Raw genomic sequence first — 25015 nt, forward strand, 5'->3', positions numbered from 1 at the left:
GATGCCTTTACTGTCTGGATTCGTACTGATGACCCTTCCAAGCTTGAACTGCCCTCTTAGCGCATTTTGGTCACTTAGCCAGACAACGTCCCCAACAGCAACATTTCTTTCTGTAGTATGCCACTTGCTCCGCACGAATAAGTTGGGACCAGCAAGTTGGCTCCAATGCTTCCAGAACTTGGTCACCTCTGACTGCATTGCTCTTAGTCTCTTGTAGGGGTAGCTAGCAAAGTCAAATGTTTGGACATCCCCAGTTTGAGATGCCCGCCCAAGAAGGAGCGTGTTGGGTGTGATGTACTGGATACAGTCTTCCCGGCTCTGTACTCTGGCGTCAATTGGGCGCTCATTTGCCAGGTTGGCTGCGATGTGAAGAGTTGTCTGGAACTCACTGTATGTGAGCTCCGACCCCTTTCCAAGAATCTGGAGTGCTCTCTTTACGATGCGTACAGCAGCTTCTGCAGCACCATTTCTGTGTGGAGAATCGGCTGGGTGGATTTTCCACATCCACTCAGTCCCATTTTTTGCTGCGTTCTCCTGCAAGGCTGGTTTGTTCAAGCCATCCAGAAATCTGTAAAGCTCCTCCAAGACTTGTTTAGCTCCAATGAAATTGGTGCCTGGATCTGTCCAGATCTTCCTTGGATGCCCCCTGATCGCCGTGAACCTTTGGTAGGCCATCAGGAACCCTTCTGTTGATAGTGTGTTTACCAACTCTGTGTGGATAGCTCTACTGGCCATGCAGCAGAAGACCACACCCCAGACCTTTAGTCTCACTCTCTTCTTCACGTCATCTTTGACTTGGTACGGTCCGAAGAGGTCTATGGTCGTGAACTTGAATGGCGCAGCAGGTTCTGTTCGTTCCGGCGGCAAGTCACCCATTACTTGTTGACATTTCCTTGCCTTTGCCTTTTTGCAGATTATGCAGCCATCAACAACCTTTTGGGCAATCCTTCGGCCTCGTATGACCCATGCCCTCCCTCTCATCTTGAGCAGGGTTCCAGCCACTCCATCATGACTCTCTTGGTGGGCCTCCCGAGCAAGCAGTGTGGACACCCATGTGTTATAGGGTAAGATAGGGACTCCTACTTGATCTTCTTTGAAGATTTGCACTCGGCCACCGCAAACTAAAAGCCCGGAGTGTTCCTCTTTATAGACTACTAGTCTGTCTGTCGTGGTGCTTGGGAAGGTTGTGCCTTCTTGCGCCGCAAGAAAGATGTCTCTCAGGGCATCTTCTCGTTCCTTTACCGAGACAACTCCTCTCGAAGAAACTGCCTCCCACTTTGAGCTCTTTGCGGCTTTATTTCGTCCAATGAACTTTTTTGCTGCTCTCCAGATCCATGCAATTGTTTTGACCAGTTTAGTCAAGCTACTGAACTGCTTGGCATCCACAAGGCCTAGGATGGCTGATCCTGCAGGTGGTCTTCTTCGTTCAGTTACTGCTTGGTGTTGGTCTGACTCAGCTTCCTTTGCCTTGGCTCTCGTCACAGCAGCAAATGCCTTCTTTTGCAACTTGTTGACGCTTTCTCTGGCAGCGCTCGCTAGTTCTTTGGCCGATTTGATTGGCCACTCACTGACTGGTAACTTCAGAAACTCTGGCCCATTTTGCCACTCTGAGTCCTCATCCAAGTCTTGAGGGCTGGCCCCTCTGGTTATTATGTCAGCGATGTTTTGATGCCCAGGGATCCACCACCAGTCTTGAATCCCTGTCCCGTCCTGAATTTCCCCAATCCTATTCGCAAAGAAAGTCTGATAGCCGTAGCTTTCTCGTTGTACTGCACCAAGAACTGTTTGGCTATCGAGGAGATGGTACCACTTTCCAATCTGGATTCGGCTGTGCAGCTCAAAGTACTTCTTCAGCCGCGAGGCAAACACTGCTCCACAAATCTCTGCTTTCACAGCATCACCTTTACAGTCCAAGGGAGTTAATTTTGCTTTGGACTCCACCAGCGTAACCATTGGGCCTTGGTTCGAGTTCCATCTTAGATACATCACTGCTCCATACGTATGCTCGCTTCCATCTGAGAATGTGATTGCCCAGGGTTTATCAACATAGCATGGAGGCGTTAGTGCTCTGGTGAACATGACTTTGCCAAGTTGAATGTATTCTTCGAAGAGCCTAATCGCGTCTTCCCTGAGGTCCTCTGAGAGTGCTATGTCCCATGTGTCTTTGATTGGACATTTTCCATTCTTCGCCTCTTGGAACGCCCTTCGCACAAGTATAGCTCCTTTTTGCTTAGCAGGAGTTACCAGGCCGACTGGGTCATACAGACCTGAAACTTGGCTGAGCAGTTCTCTCCGCGTAAGGGGATTTGGCATCTGATCTCTGACCTGTCCTTGGTGAAGGTCGTGGCCGCTTCTCATCTTTTTCTTTCTCTTCGAGAAATTGATTGCGGTCATGACATGGAGCTTGTCCTCTTCTACCATGTAGCCCAGGCCGAGCGCCTTATTGTCATCATCACTCCTTTGGTTTGGCAGGACCAACGTCTTCGTCTTGGCCTTCTCCGGCTCATCCTTCCAACCAGTCCTCCCACTTTGCCCAGAAAAGACCCAAGGCTTGAGCTTGAACCCTCCAGCTAGCAGGATATGCTTCACATTTGCTGTGATGGTTTTAAGCTTGTCAAGGTCATTGTGGGATGTGAGAATGTCATCGACGTAGCTGTCCTCCTCGAGCACCTGCCGCTCCACGTTGAGGTGGATGAAAGGTGCGAGGTTTGCAGTCTCACGCATTGCCAGCTGTGCGATGCACCCCGCTGGCTTGTCTCCAATGTTTACTCTTGTGATTGCATATTCCGCCAGCTCTTCATCTTCTGAGTCTCGCCAGAGGAATCTATGCAGGTGTACTTCTCGATCCTCCAACCAAACAGAGTTGTACATCTTTTTTATATCACCCAGGGCAGCATGTACTCCACACCTGAATCTGAGCAGGACAGCGCGAATCTGGTTGAGGACGTCTGGACCTTTCATCAGTAGGTCATTCAGGCTCACACCTCTGCACTTCTGGCTGCTGTTCCACACAAGTCTCACTGGGGTCGTGACAGAGTGTGGGTTAGGAGCAATAAGGTGACTCACATACCATACTGGTCCTTTCCAGTTGTTTATTGCCTCCTTAGACAATTTGATTGCCGCCCCTCACTCAACCATGTCATGAACTTGAGCCGTATAGGCAACCTTCCATTCCGGTTCCTTGGCTAGCTGCTTTTCTGTTCTCAGAAATGTAGCCTCGACTGTCCTTTTGTTGTCAGGCAGAGAGGCTGGATCCTCTAACCAAGGATACCTGGAGTGCCAATGTGGTTCTTCGCTGTGGCTATCGCCTTTGACATAGGTTAGGCCTTCCTTCATTATTTCGACCTCCCTCTCCTCAGCAAGAGTCATCTCTTTGCCGCCTGGCTGGCATTTCCCGCAGCGGCAACCCCCGCATCTCGGCTCACATGCTGCACCAATACTATCCCATTTCCACCATTCAAGGAAATCTTTCTTGGTGGTTGACGTACTTGACTCCTGAAACTTGGCGCTAGCCTCTTTGTTTCGTAGAGGGGTCTCAGGGATCCTGCCAGTGAGTTCCTCATACTTCACAGCTGCTGCTCTCATTGACCTCGCGAAATGAGTCTTGGACATGTGGGCTGATACAGTGAGCCCCTCAAAGAGGTCAGGATGCGTTCCGCCAACCGTCTTTCCAAGAGGTCCGTCCCACAGTACGAGGTCTCCAACAGCTTTGACTCTTTGAGGAGCCAATTGTCCTTCTCTGTGGCTTATGAGCAAATGTACCTCTTTGGGTCTCACAAGTTCATCCAGTGGAATCCCTGGGAAAAACTTGTGCAGCTGTTCTGGTGTCACATTTTTGTGGACATTTGCTATGCTGTCTAGTCCATAACAAAGCAATTGATGGGGTTTGAGAGTGCCCTTGGGAGTCTTCACTCGGATCCTTAGAAGGTAACGCTTCGTCTCCACACGAACTGTCATCCCTCCAACTCCATGGACGACAAGTGTAATTTCCTCACTCCTGAGGTTCAGTTCGCTTGCTGTCTTGTGGGTTATATAATTTGTGTCCGAAGCCAAATCAATTAATGTCCCGATCTTTTGTCCAGCATTTGCTGTGACCTCGAGGAGCATCATAAGCACTGGTAGCTCTTGCAGTCCACTTTCCACAAGAAGGCTTGGTGTATCCTTCCTAGTACTGAAAGCTCTTGACGCAGTGTTGGAGAACACATCCCGACATTGCTTTGCCAATTCTGGGGAAAGCTTGTTGAAGAACTCCTCTTGCTCTTTTGTATGTTTCCTCCTGGTTTTTTCCCTCTCCGGGCCGAATCTGTGCTCGTTCTCTCCGATGCTTTTTCTCGCTGCAGCATTTGGGCACAGATAGAAATGATGCCCAGGAGCTTGCTCCTCTCTGCAGACTTGATTTTTACATAGAAAGTCAGTTTTGCAGCATGAAGCGTCCTCATGTACTTCAAGGCACCTCCTGCATGCTCCCAACTTTCTCACTGCAGCCTTCTTCTCCGTTAGCTTTAGCGCACGAAACTGGTTGCAAAAGTAGAGTTTTTTCTTGTGCTTTCCGTCACCACAGACTACACACCCAAAATGGTCATCTTCTGATTTGGTAGACTTGGTTCTGGCATATCTTGGCTCGGTTCTGGTCTCTTTCCTACTTGGCTCCTCCTCTCTTAGCTGCTCGAGCTGCTCATATATGCTCTCTTGCCCTTTGAGGAATGCCAAGAGACTGTCAAAACGATTCTCTGCTGCCACTGCGTTTCTCCTGTCAGCGACATAGACAAGCCATTCCTTCTTCAGAATTTCTGGAAGTTTACTTTCTATTGATTTCGTCACCAGCGGATTTTTGATCGCACCTGTGTCCCCAAGGTCGCTCAAATCTTGAAGTGCCTTCTCCACAGCTTGGATTAATTCCACAATTTTCCGTGGCTGATGACTTCTGGCAGCTGGCATTCTCTGCAACTCCTCCACTATGTCAATAGCAATAGCAATTTTATTGCCATAGCGGTTCTCTAGGACACGGAAAATGTCACCTGCCGTGTTATAGCTGGTCAGGCGAAGGTCTCTTGCGATTTTATCGTCAAGACTGTCCAGTAGTTGAAACTTTCTCACTTCTCTTGAACCGGTCGGCTCACCTTGCTTCTGGAGCGCTTCCCAGTCCTTTTTCCACCTGTGGAAGTCACGTTTATTCCCAGTGAACTTTGGCAGGGCTATAGGTTTCAGTCTGATGGTGGCCGGCGTGGGCCCAAGTGGTCTTTCCCCCTCCTCCTCTTTCCTATCCTGTATGTAGTCAGCCTTCCTGGAAATCAGCTTGGGAAGGAGGAGCTCCAGCCTCTTCACGCGGCTCTGAAAGTCCTTTTGCACACTTGGTGGGATCCATCGTTTCCACCGACTGTACACCTCCTTTGCAGTCCTTACCAGTCGTTGCAGGTGGTCGAGCATGAAGTCGTATGCCTCCTGGCTACCATCGGGCCGCGCATCAGCAGCACGGTCACCCACTTCCTCTGCTGCCTGCAATGATGTTGACAATTCAACATCCCCGAAGTTATCCCAAAGTGCCTCCTGAATCAGACTTTTGACCTCCTTTAGCTTCCCATCACACTCGTTGCAAGTCTTTGCTATGTCGGCTTGCTGCTGTTTAGTTAACACAGCATCTTCACCAGCCTCCAGCTCCGACTCCAGTTCCGCAATGGATGCAGTCTCCACATCTTCATTTGCGCCCATGACTTTCTCAGCCTCTTTTATGACATTATTGAAACTGTCTCTGAGCTCCTTTTCAGACATGTCTTTGTAGGTCCTGGTAATGCTGTTGACCAGACGTGTAAATAATCTTTTCGCTGTAGTTCGCTCGACCTTGAGTTGCTCAACTGATTTCTCCATAGCTTGATCCATCATACTTGAATCCGCTCCGTCGTTGACTCCAGTTGAGAAGGTAAGTACTACTTCAATGCTTTATCGTTCCACTTGATTGTCTTCTTTTGCCAGGATTCCAGTTTATTTCTTCTGCTGTTCCAGCTCAAAGCTCCCAGATTTCCTTTTCCTGGTTTTCCAGACTTTCCTGTTTTTGGTCCGCGGTTTTTCACTGTCAAGTTATGGCTTTGGACCTATCCGCCTCCCCACTTGATAGGGATTGGTGCATCTACCCGGATTTAAACGGGTTTCACTCAGAATGACGACAAACTTCTTCCTTTTTTCTTTCTCCTTTTATTCTGGAATCAAGCCACTGCAGTCATTTTCATTCGCGCCATACGGCAACGAAAGAGGTGAAAAACCTTTGGAGGGAAAACAGAAAACCCCCATTTCAAATATGCCAGCAAAGAAATCTTTCCAATTTGCACCCGTGCACAAAACCTACCTTCACCACCTACAGATCCCCAGCTGTGCTTCCACCAACATGTACATTGCAAACAATATAACGAGACACCAGACAATCAACCTAAGACAAACTCCCCATTTAACCCCAACGATATCTGTCCCAACCAATTCACCCCTGCACAAGTGAGTGAGCGCGCTGCGGAGCCCCATGACGTCGCTGACGCTCCCACACTGGCGGTGAAAGTGAAAGTCAGTCAGTCAGCGTTCAGAATTTGCCTCTTACCGGCTGCCTCTCCGGACTTGTCGATGCCCCGTTATTGCCGCAGATCATCTGCTTTGTACTCTCTCTTTTTTTTTTTTTGCTTGCGGCGTTTCCTCCTCCCCTCTTAAGTGCGCCCCGTGGTTATTTCCGGTTCCGTTTTCAATTACTTTGCTTACGACCCACCTGTCCGTTCCTATTTTATGTTTTACTTTCTATTTATCTTATTTCTGCTAGAAAGTCTACACGTTTGACTCGACAGAGATTGTTAAGATTAATTCCGTAAGCGCTTTAAAATGACTAAGCGATGATGACGTTTCACTAAAACATTAATAAGTCCCCCTTACAATGGCGGATTTCAGTCAAAGACACATCCATGTAACCGCACGGAACTGTTGGGATCTAGATCATTTACTGACCAATATCAGTGTCTAAAAATTGCGAAGCGGTACCAGAAGTTGTCTTTTGTTTTTTGGGGGCTTTCCGAGATCCTGCGATCTCATTGGTCCTCAGACTCTTCTGAAAGCGCGTCAGACGGCACATGCGGAAGTAGGGGATCATTTACATATGTTGTTTGTCATGAGGTGACCAAGGAAAAGCTCAAAGTAGGTCATTTTTTTATTTCTGAACCGAAAAACATGGTTTTTGGACTGAATGTGCTTCCTTGCATGTCAATGCTTGTGTTTATTGTGATTATTAATGCAGATGTAGAGGAATTTGATGAGCAAAAAGCAAGTTTTGATGTGTATTAAACGCTACACTGTAAATCTGCGTATACATGCTGCAGGCCAGTAACCCGGTTTCCCCCTATTTTTAAAGCATGGTTGCTTATTTGAACTCCTGTGGTGATGCAAATACACCACTTCCTGATTTTTGTGTGAGAGCAGTTCTCCCTTCCTTCACATAGTGAGAACGTGAGGGAACGTTTCCTACGTTTTCCCTCGTGAAAGAGGCATCAATAGTGAAACAACGTAGATCCTTTTCTGTGTACATATGTGAAAAACATTTTCTATTGTGCTTTTTTATTTTTTTAGGCCTGTCACATCAATGGTTGAAAATGTGGTGCTGGTGGAAAAGGAGAAAACTGTTCTTCCTCAACACCTCCATCATCAACAGCAGCAGCACGGACAACATCAACACTACTCATCCATCCACTCCAGCATTAAGAACCCGTCTCTGTCTGAGGAGACGAGAAAACACCCTCCGCAGCAAGCGCCCCCCCACAAGATGAACACAGTACTTCCCCCTGAACTCGTTAGATCCAGAATGAGTCCCAAACCAGCTCAGCACGACGCCCTGAAACAGAAACCCCAGCATCCCAACAACTCTCAGAGCCATCCCTACCCCAACACAAATCCAGCTGACCTTCTCAAGGCTAAGCCCCACCCGGGCCTGCTGGACATCTCCAAACCCAAACCCAACACCTCCCCAGAGGTCTCTAAGCATAAAATACAGAGGTACTCCGCCTCCTCCCCGCCTCCGATAGGCCGCTTGGTGCCCAAAATAGAAATGGCAGAACCCCCGCGGTCCTGTTTCAAGCCGGTGCCGGCGCGGTCGGAGTCAGGAGTCAATTTGAGCAGCAGCACCAAGAGCCCTCTGATCATCGATAAGAACGAGACCTTCACCGTTTACAGGGACCCAGCGCTGGTCCGCTCAGACGCTGAGAACTCTGTCTCCGTCTCTGTGTCCTCCAACCACGTGGCAGCCTATCTCCATCCCCATCTGCACACCCTTCACTCCCCCTCCCCTCACTCCCCCTGCCTCACCTCCGCGTCCCACCCCCACGCCGCCTCCCACCTCCTCGCCCCCCCTCACACCTCTGCCCTACCTCACCCGCACCTATTGCCCCCCGGGGTGCTCCCGGCTATGCCTCCTCCCGCGGTGTCACTCCTCGGGGGCCACCCCCGGCTCGACTCCCCCAGCGGGCTGGGCCACCTCGGCCTGCCTCACCAGCAGCAGTTCCTACAGGTCTGACTCCATATGAATACGCAGCTCCTCTCCCAGCTGATCCAATCAGGATATGTCTGTTTGAAACTGAACATTATTCACACCAAATATGTGTCTTTGCTTTCAGGGTCAGGGCCCCCCTCCATCCTCTCTACTAGCCCAGGCGCACGGCGGGGCAGCAGGGCTGGGTCTTTACCCCATCCTCTGGCAGTACCCCAACGGAACGCCCACCTCTTACCCCCCAGGACTCAACCTGCCACCCACAGCCAAGTGGGTTCACCCTGAAAACCCCGTCAGCGTGAATTCCGAGGGCTCGCTCAGGAGGGTAGGTGTATGCGTTTGTGTGTCTTGGGGTGAACACAGGCTGTGGCTTACTGTCATCAAATGTGAAATAGTCCCAAATTCTGACGAGAGCAGCTATTGTGCCCAGTTATTACTTAGAGCTTCCATAAGCTTTACACAACGTCAAAAAATAGAAACATACATAACTATATTAAAAGGAAATGGACTAAGGTAATCAATTTAATTGACTTTTATTTGCACATAGGGCCTCGAGCTGTGAATCAGAAAATGTCCCTGTTTCCATTAAAGTGTCTGATGATTTGTTGTCTCTCAAGGACGCCCAGGATTTGTCCTTGCATAACACCATCACTACAGTTTTTTGTTCTCAGCTCAAAAAGGGCGCTTCAAATTCCCCGTGCCCTCATCGGGTTTGTCCTTTTATTGACTGGAAGGTGGAGTCACCTGAATGACCTGAGTCACCTCATCACTACTGTCCTGACCTCCACATCAAGCTCTACAGACTGAAGAGAACCTCTTTGTTTGAAACAGACGCATCACACCGTCATGAAAATGTGAATAACGATGTAAAAACAATCACTTTTTCTGTGGGTTTCACGTTTTTGTTGTTTGTGTATTTACGTGTGCAGAACACAAGTCCATGGCTGCACCAGGCCGCCGGCAGTGCCGGTGACACTTTGGGTTTGCTGAGCCACGTTCCCGTTCGGCCGGCAAGCGCCGACCCCCACCGGCCCACGATCAAAATCAGCGCTCATGCGAGCCCTCCACTGTCGAAGGCTCATAAAGAGTAAGTAGAAAGCCCAGGAACACGTGAGGCTCTCCGTGGGGTATTGAAGGTTCCTTTTGTTCATAGATATAATCCATATAAGATCTGATCTCCTTGAAATAGAATGAAGTATGTTAGGTCAAGGGGAGTTTATCTATTTTCACACATTCATAGCAGTCCAGCCCAGCTGGACTGCTATGAATGTGAGGCTAGCTTTACTGACTAGCCATTAGAGGCTAGTCAGTAAAGCTGTCCCATGTGAGGTCAGTGAAAACACCAGGCATTCCCTTTTCCTGAAAGCTGGTTGGAAGAAGCACTCCGGAGCAAGAAAGATGAGACACACAATTGTTGTTTTCTACATTTGAACAGCGTTTGTAAAGCTAGATCTGTTCAGAGAGCAGCTGGAGAGCTAAGTTAGCCCTGAGAAGCAGACAGGCAATACCAGATCAGACAGACGAAGTGAAGCGGCACTATTCCAACATGAGAGCAGTTGAGACAGAATGCTGTTCATTCAGCAGCCTGCACTCTCCTTATGTAACAACCAGCCATTATTTAGACACCAGTGAATACACAAAGCATTACGGAGGAAACATCACAAACTCATTAGCCTATTTATGTCATGGCCACTGAAGATCTGCTGAACAGCCAGTAACCTAATACCCTACCTGAACCTGTCTGTTAGTTTAACTCGTGCACTCGCTCATGAGCTGCCATGTCCTGCTTTAGTTTCCTGTTGTCCTTCTGGCTGAACATTTGACTTGTCCGTGTGCAGTGAAGTGGATAAGAAAGGCTTCGTGGACCCGATCAGGACGTTGACGCTAGCCCAGCTGAAGCAGGAGCAGACGGACCGAAGTCGAACCCCCACAGGGAAAGACATCCACCTCCACCGTCTCTACCTAGACCCCCACTGCAAGGCCCGCATGGCAAATGCACAGGTACACTGCTGCACCTCGGTTTTATTGTCGGCACCGTTGTTGTTGCTGTCGGTATCGGTAGCACTAATAGTGGTTTCACACAACAGGTTAAGGTGTGTAGAAATCCTGTTCTTATTACATAGATTTATTACCATAAATGCTGTTCGGAGTAATCACAGTGACCGACTCTTTTGCCGATAGCACAGAGCTCAACAGCTAACGGAGGTCGCGTTGACTTACAGTGGCTTGCAAAAGTATTCATACCCCTTGAACGTTTCCACATTTTGTCACATTACACGCCACAAACATAAATATATTTTATTGGAATTTTATGTGAAAGACCAACACAAAGTGTCACACAATTGTGAAGTACAAAGAAAATTATACATGTTTTTAAATTTCTTTCACAAATAAAAAACTGAAAAGTGCAGTGTGTAAAATTATTCAGCCCCCCTGAGTCAATACTTTGTGGAACCGCCTTTTGCTGCAATTACAGCTGCCAGTCTTTTGGGGTATGTCTCTACCAGCTTTGCACATCTAGAGACTGAGATTTTTGCCCATTCTTCTTTGCAAAACAGCTCAAGGTCAGTCAGATTAGATGGAGAGCGTTTGTGGACGGCGATTTTCAGATCTTGCCACAGATTCTCGATGGGATTTAGGTCTGGACTTTGACTGGGCCATTCTAACACATGAATATGTTTTGTTTTAAACCATTCCATTGTAGCCCTGGCTTTATGTTTAGGGTCGTTGTCCTGCTGGAAGGTGAACCTCCGCCCCAGTCTCAAGTCTTTTGCAGACTCCAACAGGTTTTCTTCCCAGATTGCCCTGTATTTGGCTCCATCCATCGTCCCATCAACTCTGACCAACTTCCCTGTCCCTGCTGAAGAGAAGCACCCCCAGAGCATCATGCTACCACCACCATGTTTGACAGTGGGGATGGTGTGTTCAGGGTGATGTGCAGTGTTAGGTTTCTGCCACACATAACGTTTTGCATTTAGGCCAAAAAGTTCAATTTTAGTCTCATCTGACCAGAGCACCTCCTTCCACATGTTTGCTGTGTCCCCCACATGGTTTCTGGCAAACTGCAAACGGGACTTCTTATGGTTTTCTTTTAACAATGGCTTTCTTCTTGCCACTCTTCCATAAATGCCAGATTTGTGGAGTGCACGCCCAATAGTTGTCCTGTGGACAGATTCCCCCACCTGAGCTGTGGATCTCTGCAGTTCGTCCAGAGTCACCATGGGCCTCTTGGCTGCATCTCTTGTCAGTGCTCTCCTTGTTCGGCCTGTAGTTTTAGGTGGACGGCCGTGTCTTGGTAGGTTTGCAGTTGTGCCATACTCTTTCCATTTCCGGATAATGGATTGAACAGTGCTCCGTGACATGTTCAAAGCTTGGGAAATCTTTTATAGCCTAACCCTGCTTTAAACTTCTCCACAACTTTATCTCTGACCTGTCTGGTCTGTTCCTTGGACTTCATGGTCCTGTTTGCTCCCCAATATTCTCTTAACAAACCTCTGAGGCCGTCACAGAACAGCTGTATTTGTACTGAGATTAGATTACACACAGGTGGACTCTATTTAGTCATTCGGTCAACATTCAATCATTCAGCAGTCATCAGGCAACTTCTGAAGGCAATTGGTTGCACTCAGAGAAAAGGGGGCTGAATAATTTTGCACACTCCCCTTCTTAGTTTTTTGTTTGTGAAAAAAAATTAAAATCATGTATAATTTTCTTTGTACTTCACAACCGTGTGACACTTTGTGTTGGTCTTTCACATAAAATTCCAATAAAATATATTTATGATTATGGCGTGTAATGTGACAAAATGTGGAAACGTTCAAGGGGTATGAATACTTTTGCAAGCCACTGTACATGCTGCGTTGAAGCTCTACTTGGTATACATTTGTATTGGGCTACGGTAAACAATAAGGGTATCGTGATGTGTTCAAATGGAATCTTGTAAAAGTAGTTTTTGGTAAGAAACTTGAAGAAATCCAGCTGTTTGAAGATGTTTTCACAGCAAAATAAAATAGACGGTAGAGAGGGAATTATGAGCCGTTTAATTTCCTAACACCATCTCTAAGCAGCTTATAATACACAAGTGTAGTGCTGCAATATGTCTGTTTGAAAATTAAAAAAGCAATCCCTAACAGTATTTTTTTTGTGCATTTTCTTGCACAGGATGCAGTTCAGGCAGCGGACCGAGCCAGTAAATACAAAGAAGAGAATCGTCAAATCCTGAAAGAGAGCATTGAGGTCGCACCCTTCACCGCCAAGATCCAGCGCTCCGGTGACCCCGGGATGGACAGAGAGAGGTGCAGGGATCCAGCCTTTCCCGTGCGGTTACCGGCTCTCGCCTCCCCAAGCCTCAAGGCCGGCCACATCCATCCCCATGTCATCCAATCAGAAAAGAGCAACTACTTCACCACGCTGTCCAACAGTGTTGTGAACGAGCCTCCGAGACTCTACCCCTCCAAGGAGCTCAGCTCTTACTACGAGAAAGTGTCTGGCGGAGCTCCAGGGGTCGTGGCCAGCGTCGGGGCCGCCGTGCCAAGCCAGGGAGCTCTGTCCCTGGGCAGCTACAGCTCCAAAGCCTCCCTCTCCAAGCCCCCTCCCCTCATCAAGCACCATCCGGAGGGAGGAGAGGGTTTAGCAGGGAAAATCACAGAGCAGCTCAGCCAGCAGGTAACACTCGTCCAACAGCAACATCAGCACCACACGGGTGGTCTGGACAGGATAGAACGCCGCAGCCCCGCCATTTCTCCTTCCTCCTCTACATCGTCCTCCACAGCACCCAACCACAACCACCATCACCACCATCACCACCAACAACAACAACACCACCATCATCATCAACAACAACAACAACAGCAGCAGCAGCAGCAGCAGCAGCAGCAGCAACAACAGCAACAACAGCAGCAGCAACAACAGCAGCAGCAGCAGCAACAACAGCAGCAGCAAAATCACCAGCTCAGGGCAATGCCATCTCTCCACCGAGCGCCTGTCTTCCATCCGCCCACACAGCACGCACTGGATCGTAAAGAGGCTGCCGAGCGGGAGAAGGAGAGGGAGAGGGAGCGAGAGCGGGAGAGAGCCGGTTACGGCGGACGCCTGTCCCCACCGACCCTCACACCCATCCAGCCAGTTAGCTTAGCGGCAGCCGGTAGCAAAACTTCCGCAGAGCAGCAGAAGCCCCCCACGCTGCTGCCAGAACTCAGGGACGTCAAAGGTCATGGGACCGCCGCCATCACCTCTGTGGCCTCAGCCCTCGGTGGGGACATCATGACTTCGTCCGTAGACGCGTGGAGGCACGGAGAGATGATTCAGGACAGAGGGGGGATGTCGAGGGGCATGCCCCAATCCGCGATGGCGTCCGTCATCGTGCGTCCGTCGTCATCCATCAAGTACGACAGTCTTGTTGGTGCTAACAAATCTGGTGCTATGATCACTAAGGAGTTCCCCCAGGGGAGGTTCTACCCAGCCAAGCTTCAGGGGGAGGGTCTTAGACTAGGGGAGAGTGTGAGAGAAGTTGTAGTCGGCAGGGTGATCCAACCCAACTCAAACTTGGACGACATGTGTGTCCAATACAAACATGCTTCTATGCGTGGCATGCATGGAACTATGGTGGCCGGGATCACAAACTCTGTGTGCAGGACTGCAATTTCAGCCGCATCAGCTTTTGGCATACAGAGCATGAGTGGGGCAGCCATCCCCGAGCTGGGCTACTCAATCTCAGCCCATAAAACCGGCATTTGCGGCCGGGTGCTGAGCCACTCAGGACCGGGAGAGTACCAGGAGGAGTTAGGCTCACGCACCACATCTCCAGGGGCGTTTCTGCCTCCCCCTAGTGCAGCAGGGACACCCCAGCCCAGTCTAAGCCTCACCCCGACACCCAGCTCCGTTTCTGGCTGCAGTCAGCCTTACTCCTCCTCCTTTGTCCACCTTAAGAAGCACAAAGCTGCCTTGGCTGCAGCCCAGTCAAGAAGCAACTTCTCCATCATGCCCACATCCGTTGCAACCGGAAACTGTTTCCTACCTGTGGATTCAGTCGACAAAATGCCAGTTCGCAACTCGCCTCCTCCACCCTCCTCCAGCCAAGCCTCTTCGTCTTCGGTCGACAGCAGTATCTCAGCCAGCGGGAGCACAACAACGGGGAAGTCCAGTCCCCTGCTCAACGGCCAGACCTCCGGGTCGGCCTCGACGAGCATCGGGCAGCCCAGCAACTACCACAAGCTGAAGAAAGCCTGGTTAACCCGGCACTCAGAGGAGGACAGGAACACAACGGCTACTGCGAGCTCCACCAGTACTAAACCAGAGAAACTGCCCAGCACCAGCATCGCCACCAGCACCGCCACCAACACCGCCACCAGCACCAGCACAAGTAACACCGTGGCCATGTCAGAAATGATCAAACCCTGCACAGTCAACCTCAGCGCCTCCACCTCCAGCGAGGTGGAGCTGAGCAAAGACTGCAAAGCGGAGAGAGAGAGGCAGCTGGAGGAGAAGGTGGGAGGAGCAGCCGCAGGGGGAGGGGAGGAGAGAAAAGCAGCTCCCTCATCAAGGCGAGGGAACAAGCGGTCCTATGAGTCGGCTTCAGAGAGCGGGGGAGACGACTCTGACGCCAGTGAGAGCAAGATGGAGGGCCGAGCCAAGCGGCAGCCTAAACCCACCTACAAGAAGAAGCAGAATGATATGGCCAGGAGGAAAGGAGACAACGAAAAGGACGAGGACGACTTGAAGCCCAATGGCATCTTCCGATCAGCCCGGGAGAAGACAAAGCTCAAACTAGCCAGCACCAGTAAGTCTTCTATACATCCTTTTGTCCTTTTGTTCTTGTTAAGTAACGTCATTGAAACTCCAGCAGTGTTAATCGGTCTCTTCCCTACTCTCAGCCCAAAGGTTCCTCCGAAATATAGTTTCATTTAGTAAGTTTTGTCCTGTAGTTTTTAACAAACAGGAGTAAGTAGTGCACACACACACACGTGTGTGTGTGTGTGTGTGTGTGTGTGTGTGTGTGTGTGTGTGTGTGTGTGTGTGTGTGTGTGTGTGTGTGTGTGTGTGTGTGTGTGTGTTCATGGTGCAACAGTGTGGTCAATAGTTTTTGGCTTTCTGACACAAAGGAAGAAGATACATCTGGCTTTGGTACATACATAATACTTGTTAGTTTATGCTCTCATTTGTGGTTTGTGTCTGTATTTTGTGGGATTTGTCGAAAATATGATTCACTATTACACATATAAGACATGTGTGAGATTTCTCTCGTTCACAAAAATGTGCAAATAGAGCAAGTAGACTGCCGGTGTGTATTTCATCACCTCGCCATCTGTCCTGCTTCCACCTGCTGTGGCGAGAGGAGACAACTTTTCGATCACGCCATGTGTAGAAAGCGTTGATGAACTCGTATGTTTGAATGCAAAACCTCTCGGCTGCGTGACATCAACATGTTCCATTTTCTAAAGGTGCTTTCACGAGCCCTGATTTTGACCGTTTTGACTCCGGAGGGCAGTTTACAGTTACTAATCGTGATGAAATGCAGGCACTGTCAGTGACTCTAATCAGGGCCACTCTCCTCAGATGGGATCCCCCGCTCCGTCCTGAAGGACTGGAGGAAGGTGAAGAAGCTGAAGCAGACGGGGGAGTCGTTCCTGCAGGACGACTCGTGTGCCGAAATCGGGCCCAACCTGCAGAAGTGTCGGGAGTGCAGGGTGGTCCGCAGCAAGAAGGGAGAGGAACCGACACATTCCCCCGTCTTCTGCCGCTTCTACTATTTCAGACGGTAACCCACTTGTTTTTTTCCAAGATTTTCCTTTGCTTTCCTGCACACGACTGCACTTCCAAATGCACCCATCAACCCAACATACAGTGTTCCCTAAAGATCTTGTGGGATCATGAAACCCAACAGGACGTAGCTGTTGCAGCTGTAATAAGCCCCCAATGCCCCCTCAAACACGTCGGGAGATGCTTTGCTCCCTTCTTGCCCTCACGCAACAAACAAGTGCTCCATGATGCATTATACTGCAGGTTTCTTTGAAGCGTGCAGGAATAACACAGATGGAGAGGAGAAGAGAGGAGAAAGAGGAAGGACGGCCTGTTTTTATCAAAAACCCTGCCCTAGCTACAACGCTAGATTATTCATCATATGGCTTGTGCAGTATGACCTGCTTCTGTCTGTGTTCCTCTCTTTCTCAAACACGCACATTGAACACACATACACACAACAGACACACACACACACACACACACACACACACACACACACACACACACACACACATACTTGAGTTGAATAAGCAGCAGCTGCAGTCTGGGGTCTAACAGGGTAAATCTGCCAAAGAGGATTTTCTGCTCTATAATCTTTTCCTCTTTGCAGAACTGCTGCTGCTGCAATCCACTCGGCCTCTCTCTCTCTCTCTCTCTCTCTCTCTCTCTCTCTCTCTCTCTCTCTCTCTCTCTCTCTCTCTCTCTCTCTCTCTCTCTGTGTCTCCCCCTCCCCTTCTCTACATCCCTATTCTCCCTCACCCTATCCCACCTCCTCCCTGTCTGAGCCATAAATATTCACCTGAGCTGACTGGGTCGTTTAAGGACAGCACAGAGCGTGGGAGACGGCTTCACATTCTGACACGTGCTGGCAGTAAATTGCTGCCCTCCTGTTTGAAAACATGGGGGTTGTATAGTTATGAGGATTATGTATTAATATACAGTATAATATATATGTATACATTTTTACATCCGCTCACCATAGGAGTACATTAGGTATTACAAGCGGCGTGGAAATACACAGATACATCAGGATGAAGAGCGTGCTCATATTGCAATATTAATATTTGCAGCTGCATCTTTTGAATATGCAGCAGGAGTAAGGGCTGTGGTTAGCACTCAAATGGATGCAAAAAGGTAAAGCCTTAGTGTGCTGTTGTCCTGCTACTGTAATCTTCATGCCATACTTTGATCTTTACTGGAATCAACTGTGTGCTAGTAACCTGTTTCTTCCCATCCAGGCTGTCCTACAGTAAAAACGGAGTCCTCCGGATGGATGGCTTCTCCAATCCAGACCAGTTCGACGACGAAGCCCTGTCCCTGTGGCTCCCCGGGCTGTTGGAGGAGAGCCAACTGGACCAAAGCACGGCCAAGTACATCCTCCGCTTCATAGGAGACAAGTTCTGTCAGATGGTTGTGACCGAGAACACCGCCGCCACCTGGGTCAAGAAGGATGGTGAGCTGTTGTTTCAAAAACAACTCCCACTTGGATTCAATAACCCCAACCACATTTAAAACAAATATTATTATCCTATTTTGTGTGCATTTCAGCTAAGTTGGCGTGGAAGCGAGCGGTGAGGGGGGTGAGGGAGATGTGCGACGCCTGCGAGGCGACGCTCTTCAACATCCACTGGGTCTGTCAGAAGTGTGGCTTTGTTGTATGCTTGGACTGCTACAAGGCCAAGGAGAGAAGGAGCTCCAAAGGTCAGTTGTGTGTGTGTTTGGACAGATAAGCAGGCTTGTATCACAGGGAGTCACTCCTACCAGTCGAGCGAGGATGAAACGCCACATTAAAGGTCATACAGCGTGTCTAAATGCCAAGTCGTACTTACTTCTTTAGACTATTTTTGCTGTGACTTCTTCTTCTTTTATATACATACTAGCTTGGTCTAGTTTTCCAAGGTGTATGGTCCTGGACAGACAGGTGGCAGTGACACATAAGAAGTTCTAAGCATGTTTTCTTTAGTGTATAATCCCCAAAGAAACTAAGAATCCTTGTGTTTCTATTAGCTTAGATTGAGCCCTTCATATCTAATGTACATAGGGAGCTGGTCCTCTTGGACTCCACAGGTCTATGCAGACTACGTGTTTCTACGGTAGCCCAGGACAGACAAATCAAACACTGGCACAAGAGAGAGATTCTTTCATGTTCTTACATCACCTGAAGGCCACCGCAGTTCTCAGAGTCGCTTGGAACAGGAGGGCTGTTCGGTTGGATGCAATGTGCAGCCTCACCACTAGATGACACTAAATCCTACACACTGCTCCTTTAGCGACAGAATATCTTTGGAACTGTCACGTATGTCGGTCTATAGTTTCAATTAATGGCTATATATGAAGCTAAGATAGCTGCTGAAAGGAGGCTGTATGGCTCTCTGAGCAGACGAGAAAGCAAACAAATGAATATTGGAAACGTTTTAAATTCAGAATTGATGCATCATCTTGACAGCTCTTGTGATCGGGTCTTTATAAAGATCAGTTGTCAAACTATTTATAATGAACATCTGCTTAGGCAGTTGATAGGCGCACCGACTTGATGCAGCAGTCAACTTTGGCAAAGCCAAGACATTCAAATTTCTGCGCCGGAGTAAAAGGAAAGTATATTGTATATGTATATTTTACATCATTGTGCGTTTCGTTTCTCGTTTTTCTTCTTAAAAACTAATGGTTAGTTACCGGTTCATCATGGTATCCGGCTATCAAAAATCAAATTAACCAAAACTAACCACGCTACAACCCCAGCAAATCCAAATATACAATCTGAGTGGTGTTTAGGGATGGGTATCGTTTGGGTTTTTTCCGATACCGGTGCTAAACCGATACTTTTAAAACAATACCGGTGCCTAAACGGTGCCTGAACCGATACTTTTTTATTGCCAAGGCAATTTTTTTTTCTTAAAATTGAACAATATATTAACTGTTTAAAGTATACTTTACATATAAATAAATAAATACATACAACACACTTGACTTCAAACTACAGCTTCAAACCTTTTACTTTCAAACTATAAACAATATATTTTTTTTTTAAAAAGAACAGACACAAGCATCAGGTGGCCTGATGGGACCGTGTGCAACAGAACTCAGACACTGTTGGATTCTACAAACTGCTGCTTTACTGGACTACACGTCATCATTAATATCAACTGGGAGAGATTTGTTCCAGAAAGCCGAAGACGGACGTTCAAAAGCTCGTGCTCGTGTCTGCAGCGATCACTGTGCGCGCTGTGTGTGTGAGCGCTGGAAGCCCCGCCCCCTCGAGCCCCGCTCTGCATGCAGGCAAACAGAGAGTGGAGGAGTGCGCTCTGATCCGCGCTATTTTAATAGTATCGATACATCAAAATCCTATCGTTTTTAACTTACGGGAACTGCGCTACCTTTTTAGTATCTATATACAGAGCAACATTACAGAGTAGTGTAAAAAAGAAAGTATTTAAATCGGCTCAGGCACCGGAAGAAAGCACCGAAATCTGCGTTGCTTTTCGGTCCGGTAGGTACCGGACGTGTTGGAACCAGTGCCATATTGGCACCGGTTCTCGGTACCCAACCCTAGTGGTGGTACTGACTTATTTGCGGCATGCAAACGTGGATTCAGCCGAAGACCACAGTCTAAATAAACAAGTACAATTTACTGCATAACCTTTTCTTAACTAACTTTAGGTAAGATGGTTGTTGTGTTGCTATGGTCATTATGGTATTAATACATCGGCTGACGTGTGTCTATGTCTTTGTGTGATCAGATAAGGAACTCTACGGCTGGCTGAAGTGTGTGAAAGGCCAACCCCACGACCACAAACACCTGATGCCTACACAGATCATACCTGGCACAGGTACAGTCCACACTCTACGCTGAATTATGCAATAACCATCACACCCGACCGCATCTTGTTCCATAGTGTTTAAATTCTGCTGCATCTTGTTTTTCTTTCAACGTTTCAGTGTTGACAGAGCTGGTGGCTTCCATGCACTCTCTGAGAGAAAAACACAACATCAAACCCCACTGTCCCTGCACCAACAAGCAGAACCTCCTCACCAAACTACCAGCCACCAACGGAGTCTCACAGGTACCGCTGGAATCACACATCATATAATCATAGAATAGCGTCATAAAGCATTTTATAATGACTTATAAGGAAAAGTAACAAATACTTCATAATTGATTGTCAATTTTTTTTATTAGGGTATAATAATTTGTCATACATTATAATATTTTAGTTATTCTATGCAATATATCACTTTAAATTAATTATAATGTGATTATACGCTTCTCTAAGTGCTCTTTGTTTGCTTTAAGTAAAGTTAGAACAACACACTTTCCCACTTCCATATAATGTATGCTATGTATGAGCGCTTATAACTACAATTAAACAGTGCCAAAAGCAGATTATAATGCATTATAAGTATGTTTGTTTGTGAGTTGGAGTCATACATGTTGCTCCCTCAAGTCAGTTTGAGCTTGTGAGTAACCGTCGCCCTTTCTCTTCCAGGTCCTGCAGAACGTCCTGAACCACAGCAACAAACTGTCTCTGGTGAAGGCCGAGCCGGGCTCTCAGCAGAACTCCGACCAAGGAGGAACCAAGGTGGAGACCAACGGAGGAGGCGGTGGGGGGAGCAGTCCAGGCAGCGACGCAGGAAGTGCTGCCGTCACCCCGCCCGAGTCCCAGTCGCCTCTGCACTTCCTGGCGGACCTGGCCGAGCAAAAGTCCAGGGAGGAAAAGAAAGGTGAGGGGAAGGGAGCCATTTGATCCCCTTCATGACTCCTTCTAGGTTCCCTCATGAAGTCTTTTAGTATACTTCGCCTCCAGATGTCAGTAGCCTCCTCCTCTTTCTCTCACAGAAAACAAGTCGGTGCTGCTGGGTAAATCGGTGAAGGAAGACAAGGTGGGGGACAGCCTGGAGGTCCTGCAGCAATGTAAAACCACGTCACTGGTGGCCAACAGTACGGAGCAGGGCTCCACACTCAGAGACCTGCTCACCACCACAGCAGGGAAGCTGAAGCTGGGCTCCACTGACGCAGGAATCGCCTTTGCACCGGTCTACTCTACTGCGTCACAGGTACACACATGTCACCTGTCTGATGTCACCGAAGATGAGTTTGGGAATGAGTGCAATCATCTGCTTTACTGCCTGGTCGTGTCAATACACATACACTTTTTATAAAATAAATTGTTTTAAAATATTGAAATGTTGTTTTTCCTCTGCATCTATAGACTGGAAAAGGTGGGAGGACCATGCCCAATATCCTTGACGACATCATTGCTTCTGTAGTTGAGAACAAAATCCCTGCCAGCCGCCAGAGCATCACCACCAAACTGTCAATCAAGCATGAGCCCGTCACCCTAAGCAACAACAACATCCCTGCTCCTGCTATCACTGAGGACGCCAAGCCGGACAGGAAGAAGTTGGTTCACATTACTGTGGCAGTGCCGGAAGAATTGACCAATCAGTATCCAGATATTCCCCACTGCTGGTTAAACAACAGACGGCTACTGTGGCTCAAAGATCACCGCAACCAGAACAACTGGAGGCTGTTCAGAGAGTGCTGGAGACAAGGACAGGTACACATCAGCCCTGCTACAAGCAGCAGTAGCCGTCGTCATAGTAACTGTGCTGTGTTAAGTCACGAGTGATAACAGCATCCATGTGTTTGTGTGTGTTTGTCCAGCCCGTGTTGGTGTCAGGGATCCATAAGCGGCTCAACGGCGGCCTGTGGAAAGCTGACTCCTTCAACCAGGAGTTTGCAGACCATCAGGGAGACCTCCTCAACTGTAAAGACCAGGTGGTGTCCAACTCCGGGATCAAGGAGTTCTGGGATGGATTTGAGGACATCACCAGTGAGTTGTTTGATCGATTAGATAGCTGCTGAGATGATGTCACCACAAACCAGGAATCAGTGACTAACTAAAGTCTTCATACCTGTTCAGAGCGGCCCAAGTCCAAGGATGGAGAACCGATGGTCTACAGACTGAAGGACTGGCCGTCTGGAGAGGAGTTCATGGCCCTCATGCCCTCAAGGTACGCAAACACACTTCAAGAACAGCTTCGCCCTGGAACATTCTCTCCCTTGTTTTTGGGGTCCAGTATTGAGGGAGAGCGCCGCAGACAGCAGCCGCTAAACGAGCTGCAATGTAAACGCTCGGGGCGACTCCTCCCCGTCAATGTACGTCCACTGAAAGTGTTGTTTTTGTCTCTGACGGGATAAGATTGTTCTAAGTGTCTAACTACATTAAGGAAAGAACCCAACAGAGAAATAACATGTTTTTCTTTACCTGCAGTGCTCTCCCTCAATACTGGATACATTTCAAAAATAGTTGTATAACATTGGTCATTGAGACACAAAAATGTTATAATAGGGTTAAAGAATACCAAAGTGACCCTTTATCCCTTGTGCTGTTGAATCTCAAGCTTTCCAACTGAAAAAATAAATGCCAACTTCTAATTTGCGGAACATTTGCTGATGATAATAATTAATTTAATGAGAATGGGTGTGTAGAAGTGATTGTGAGCCCATCTGAAATAGGTGTTTCTTTGCAGATATGATGACTTGATGAAGAACCTGCCGCTGCCAGAGTACTCGGATCCAGAGGGAAACCTCAACCTGGCCTCCCACCTGCCATCTTTCTTCGTCCGTCCCGATCTGGGGCCCAGACTGTGCTGTGCCTACGGTACGGACGGACATGAGCAGCAGCACTGGTCTAACTGCAGGAATAGATTCAATAGCCTCAGAGCTCAGAAGATGAGATTAAGTTGGAAGAGCTCGTAGCCCTGCTCTAGTTAACCGATACATCTACACCTGACAAACATCTGGATCCTGGGTTTGACCCGTTGAATGATCATTCGCCCCATTTACAGCTCAAATTCATATGTGTAGTTCAGAATGATTTCATCGGATCACCAAAGAGTACATGTTCAGGTCCAGGACATGTTCTAGGATACCCTCTCTGCTCTTCTTTGTATGAAGGACTTGTTTGCCTCCCTGCAGGTGTAGCTGCGTCTCAGGACCAGGACTTCGGGACCGCCAATCTCCACGTGGAAGTCTCCGATGTCGTCTCCATTCTGGTCTACGTAGGAGTGGCCAAAGGCAACGGAGTCCTGTCCAAAACTGGTAAGGCTTTCTAGAGTCCGTTAAGTGACTGACGTACGGACCAGGTGGGCTAAATACCGTGTACCGGCGGGTAAAGATCAATAACAAGAGAAAGGAATGAAGAAAGGTGTCGGAGCGCTTATTCTAAACTGGAGCCTCCAGAGGCAATACTGTTAGCAACATGCAGCCAAGTACCGCTGCATCATGGGAAGTAAACGCTAAACATTAAATGTGGGCTCTTTTGCATTAAGTATTTATGAATAATATTTTAAGAATCAATATAAAATGTATCCAGTTCAGTCATTTATTCAGCAGAAAGACAAACATGTCAGTTATCAGGGTCTTTTCTACGTATCATCATTAAATAAATAGCAGAGCTCGTGGGAGTGTTGGGTGGATGTGAAATAGTAAACAATTATTTCATCAATTGGGGAAAAAACAGAAGGAAATCAATTAATTCAGTGCAGCATCAGAAACTGTGTGTGTGTGTGTGTGTGTGTGTGTGTGTGTGTGTGTGTGTGTGTGTGTGTGTGTGTGTGTGCGCGTGTGCGCGTGTAGGAGTGCTAAAGCGTCTGGAGGAGGAGGATCTGGACGAGGGGGTCCGAAAGAGGCTCAAGGACTCCAGCGAGACCCCAGGGGCGCTGTGGCACATCTACCTCAACAAAGACATGGACAAAGTCCGAGAGTTCCTGCACAAGGTCAGCACTCCAATAAAGATAACCAGTGGCTGTTTTTAAAATGCACATGTAGCGAAGTCCACCTCACCACCGCCTCTCTCTCCCTCCACCGCCTCGGCTCTGTACGGAGCAGGGATCGAACGCGATGGCGGACCAGGACCCGATCAGAGAGCAGGGCTCCTACCTGAGCAGGAAGCAGCGTCAGCGGCTGCTGGATGAGCACGGAGTCCAGGGCTGGACTGTGGTTCAGTTCCTGGGGGACTCTGTACTCATACCAGCAGGGGCCATGCACCAGGTACATGGAACGTTCACATTCCTCCCGTTTGTTGGAATCGGAAGAGACCGCCGTTTTAGAACCTTATTGAGCTTTTTTCGCATTTTATTTCATAGAAAAGAAATCAACATACTTGTGAGCTGTTTTTTTTAAAAGATTTACATCTTCGGTAGGAACCAATGGGCTTGGAGTCTCACAGACCTTTTCATGGAACAAAATATAGATTAATATCAGCCTTATTCTTCAAATGATTTCTGGCTGCAATGAATTAAAATTATACTACATGCTTCTTCACAGCCCTTTTTAGTCTTTTTTTTATTATATAATATAGATGTGCATTTTGGCACCGTTGAATGTCACAAATCACATATGTGCTGTAAATAACATTTCTGCTATATATATTCTTTTATGATTAATGGATGTTTTCATAACCTCACAATGCTGTAACTCAACAAGTGTCCCGCTCGTCAGAACTGTGTCCTCACGTCCTCTCTCTCCGGCCCCTCCGTCAGGTCCAGAACCTCCACAGCTGTGTCCAGGTCATCAACGACTTTGTGTCTCCGGAGCACGTGGCCAACTCCTTCCAGCTGACCCAGGAGCTCCGACCGAGTAAAGAGGAGGTCAACTACGAGGATAAACTACAGGTGACCTGCCGTCATTTAACACGGCATTGCTGAAAACTGAGGCGCTTTTTATGAGAGTAGAAGAGTTCCTCTCACATTGACATTGTGAGTGGG

The 25015-nt window shown here is 48.1% G+C and overlaps 1 protein-coding gene across 1 annotated transcript in view; it reads left to right on the forward strand.

The window, feature by feature from the left end:
- jmjd1cb (jumonji domain containing 1Cb) overlaps nt 1-25015 on the forward strand; it is a gene marked incomplete at its 5' end in the record, with an annotated part of 111493 nt that overhangs the window by 84189 nt on the left and 2289 nt on the right. Inside the window, 20 exons of the mRNA XM_079236979.1 lie at nt 7594-8527; nt 8634-8831; nt 9436-9593; nt 10345-10507; nt 12668-15284; nt 16061-16262; nt 17485-17699; nt 17795-17947; nt 19984-20073; nt 20183-20307; nt 20731-20965; nt 21081-21298; nt 21454-21801; nt 21909-22077; nt 22168-22258; nt 22778-22908; nt 23226-23348; nt 23886-24025; nt 24120-24299; nt 24791-24922. Coding sequence (XP_079093105.1) covers nt 7594-8527; nt 8634-8831; nt 9436-9593; nt 10345-10507; nt 12668-15284; nt 16061-16262; nt 17485-17699; nt 17795-17947; nt 19984-20073; nt 20183-20307; nt 20731-20965; nt 21081-21298; nt 21454-21801; nt 21909-22077; nt 22168-22258; nt 22778-22908; nt 23226-23348; nt 23886-24025; nt 24120-24299; nt 24791-24922 — 6622 coding nt within the window. The remainder of the gene's footprint in view (nt 1-7593; nt 8528-8633; nt 8832-9435; nt 9594-10344; nt 10508-12667; nt 15285-16060; nt 16263-17484; nt 17700-17794; nt 17948-19983; nt 20074-20182; nt 20308-20730; nt 20966-21080; nt 21299-21453; nt 21802-21908; nt 22078-22167; nt 22259-22777; nt 22909-23225; nt 23349-23885; nt 24026-24119; nt 24300-24790; nt 24923-25015) is intronic.

Source organism: Taurulus bubalis (genome assembly GCF_910589615.1).
Source record: "Taurulus bubalis genome assembly, chromosome: 2".
Taxonomy (NCBI): domain Eukaryota; kingdom Metazoa; phylum Chordata; class Actinopteri; order Perciformes; family Cottidae; genus Taurulus; species Taurulus bubalis.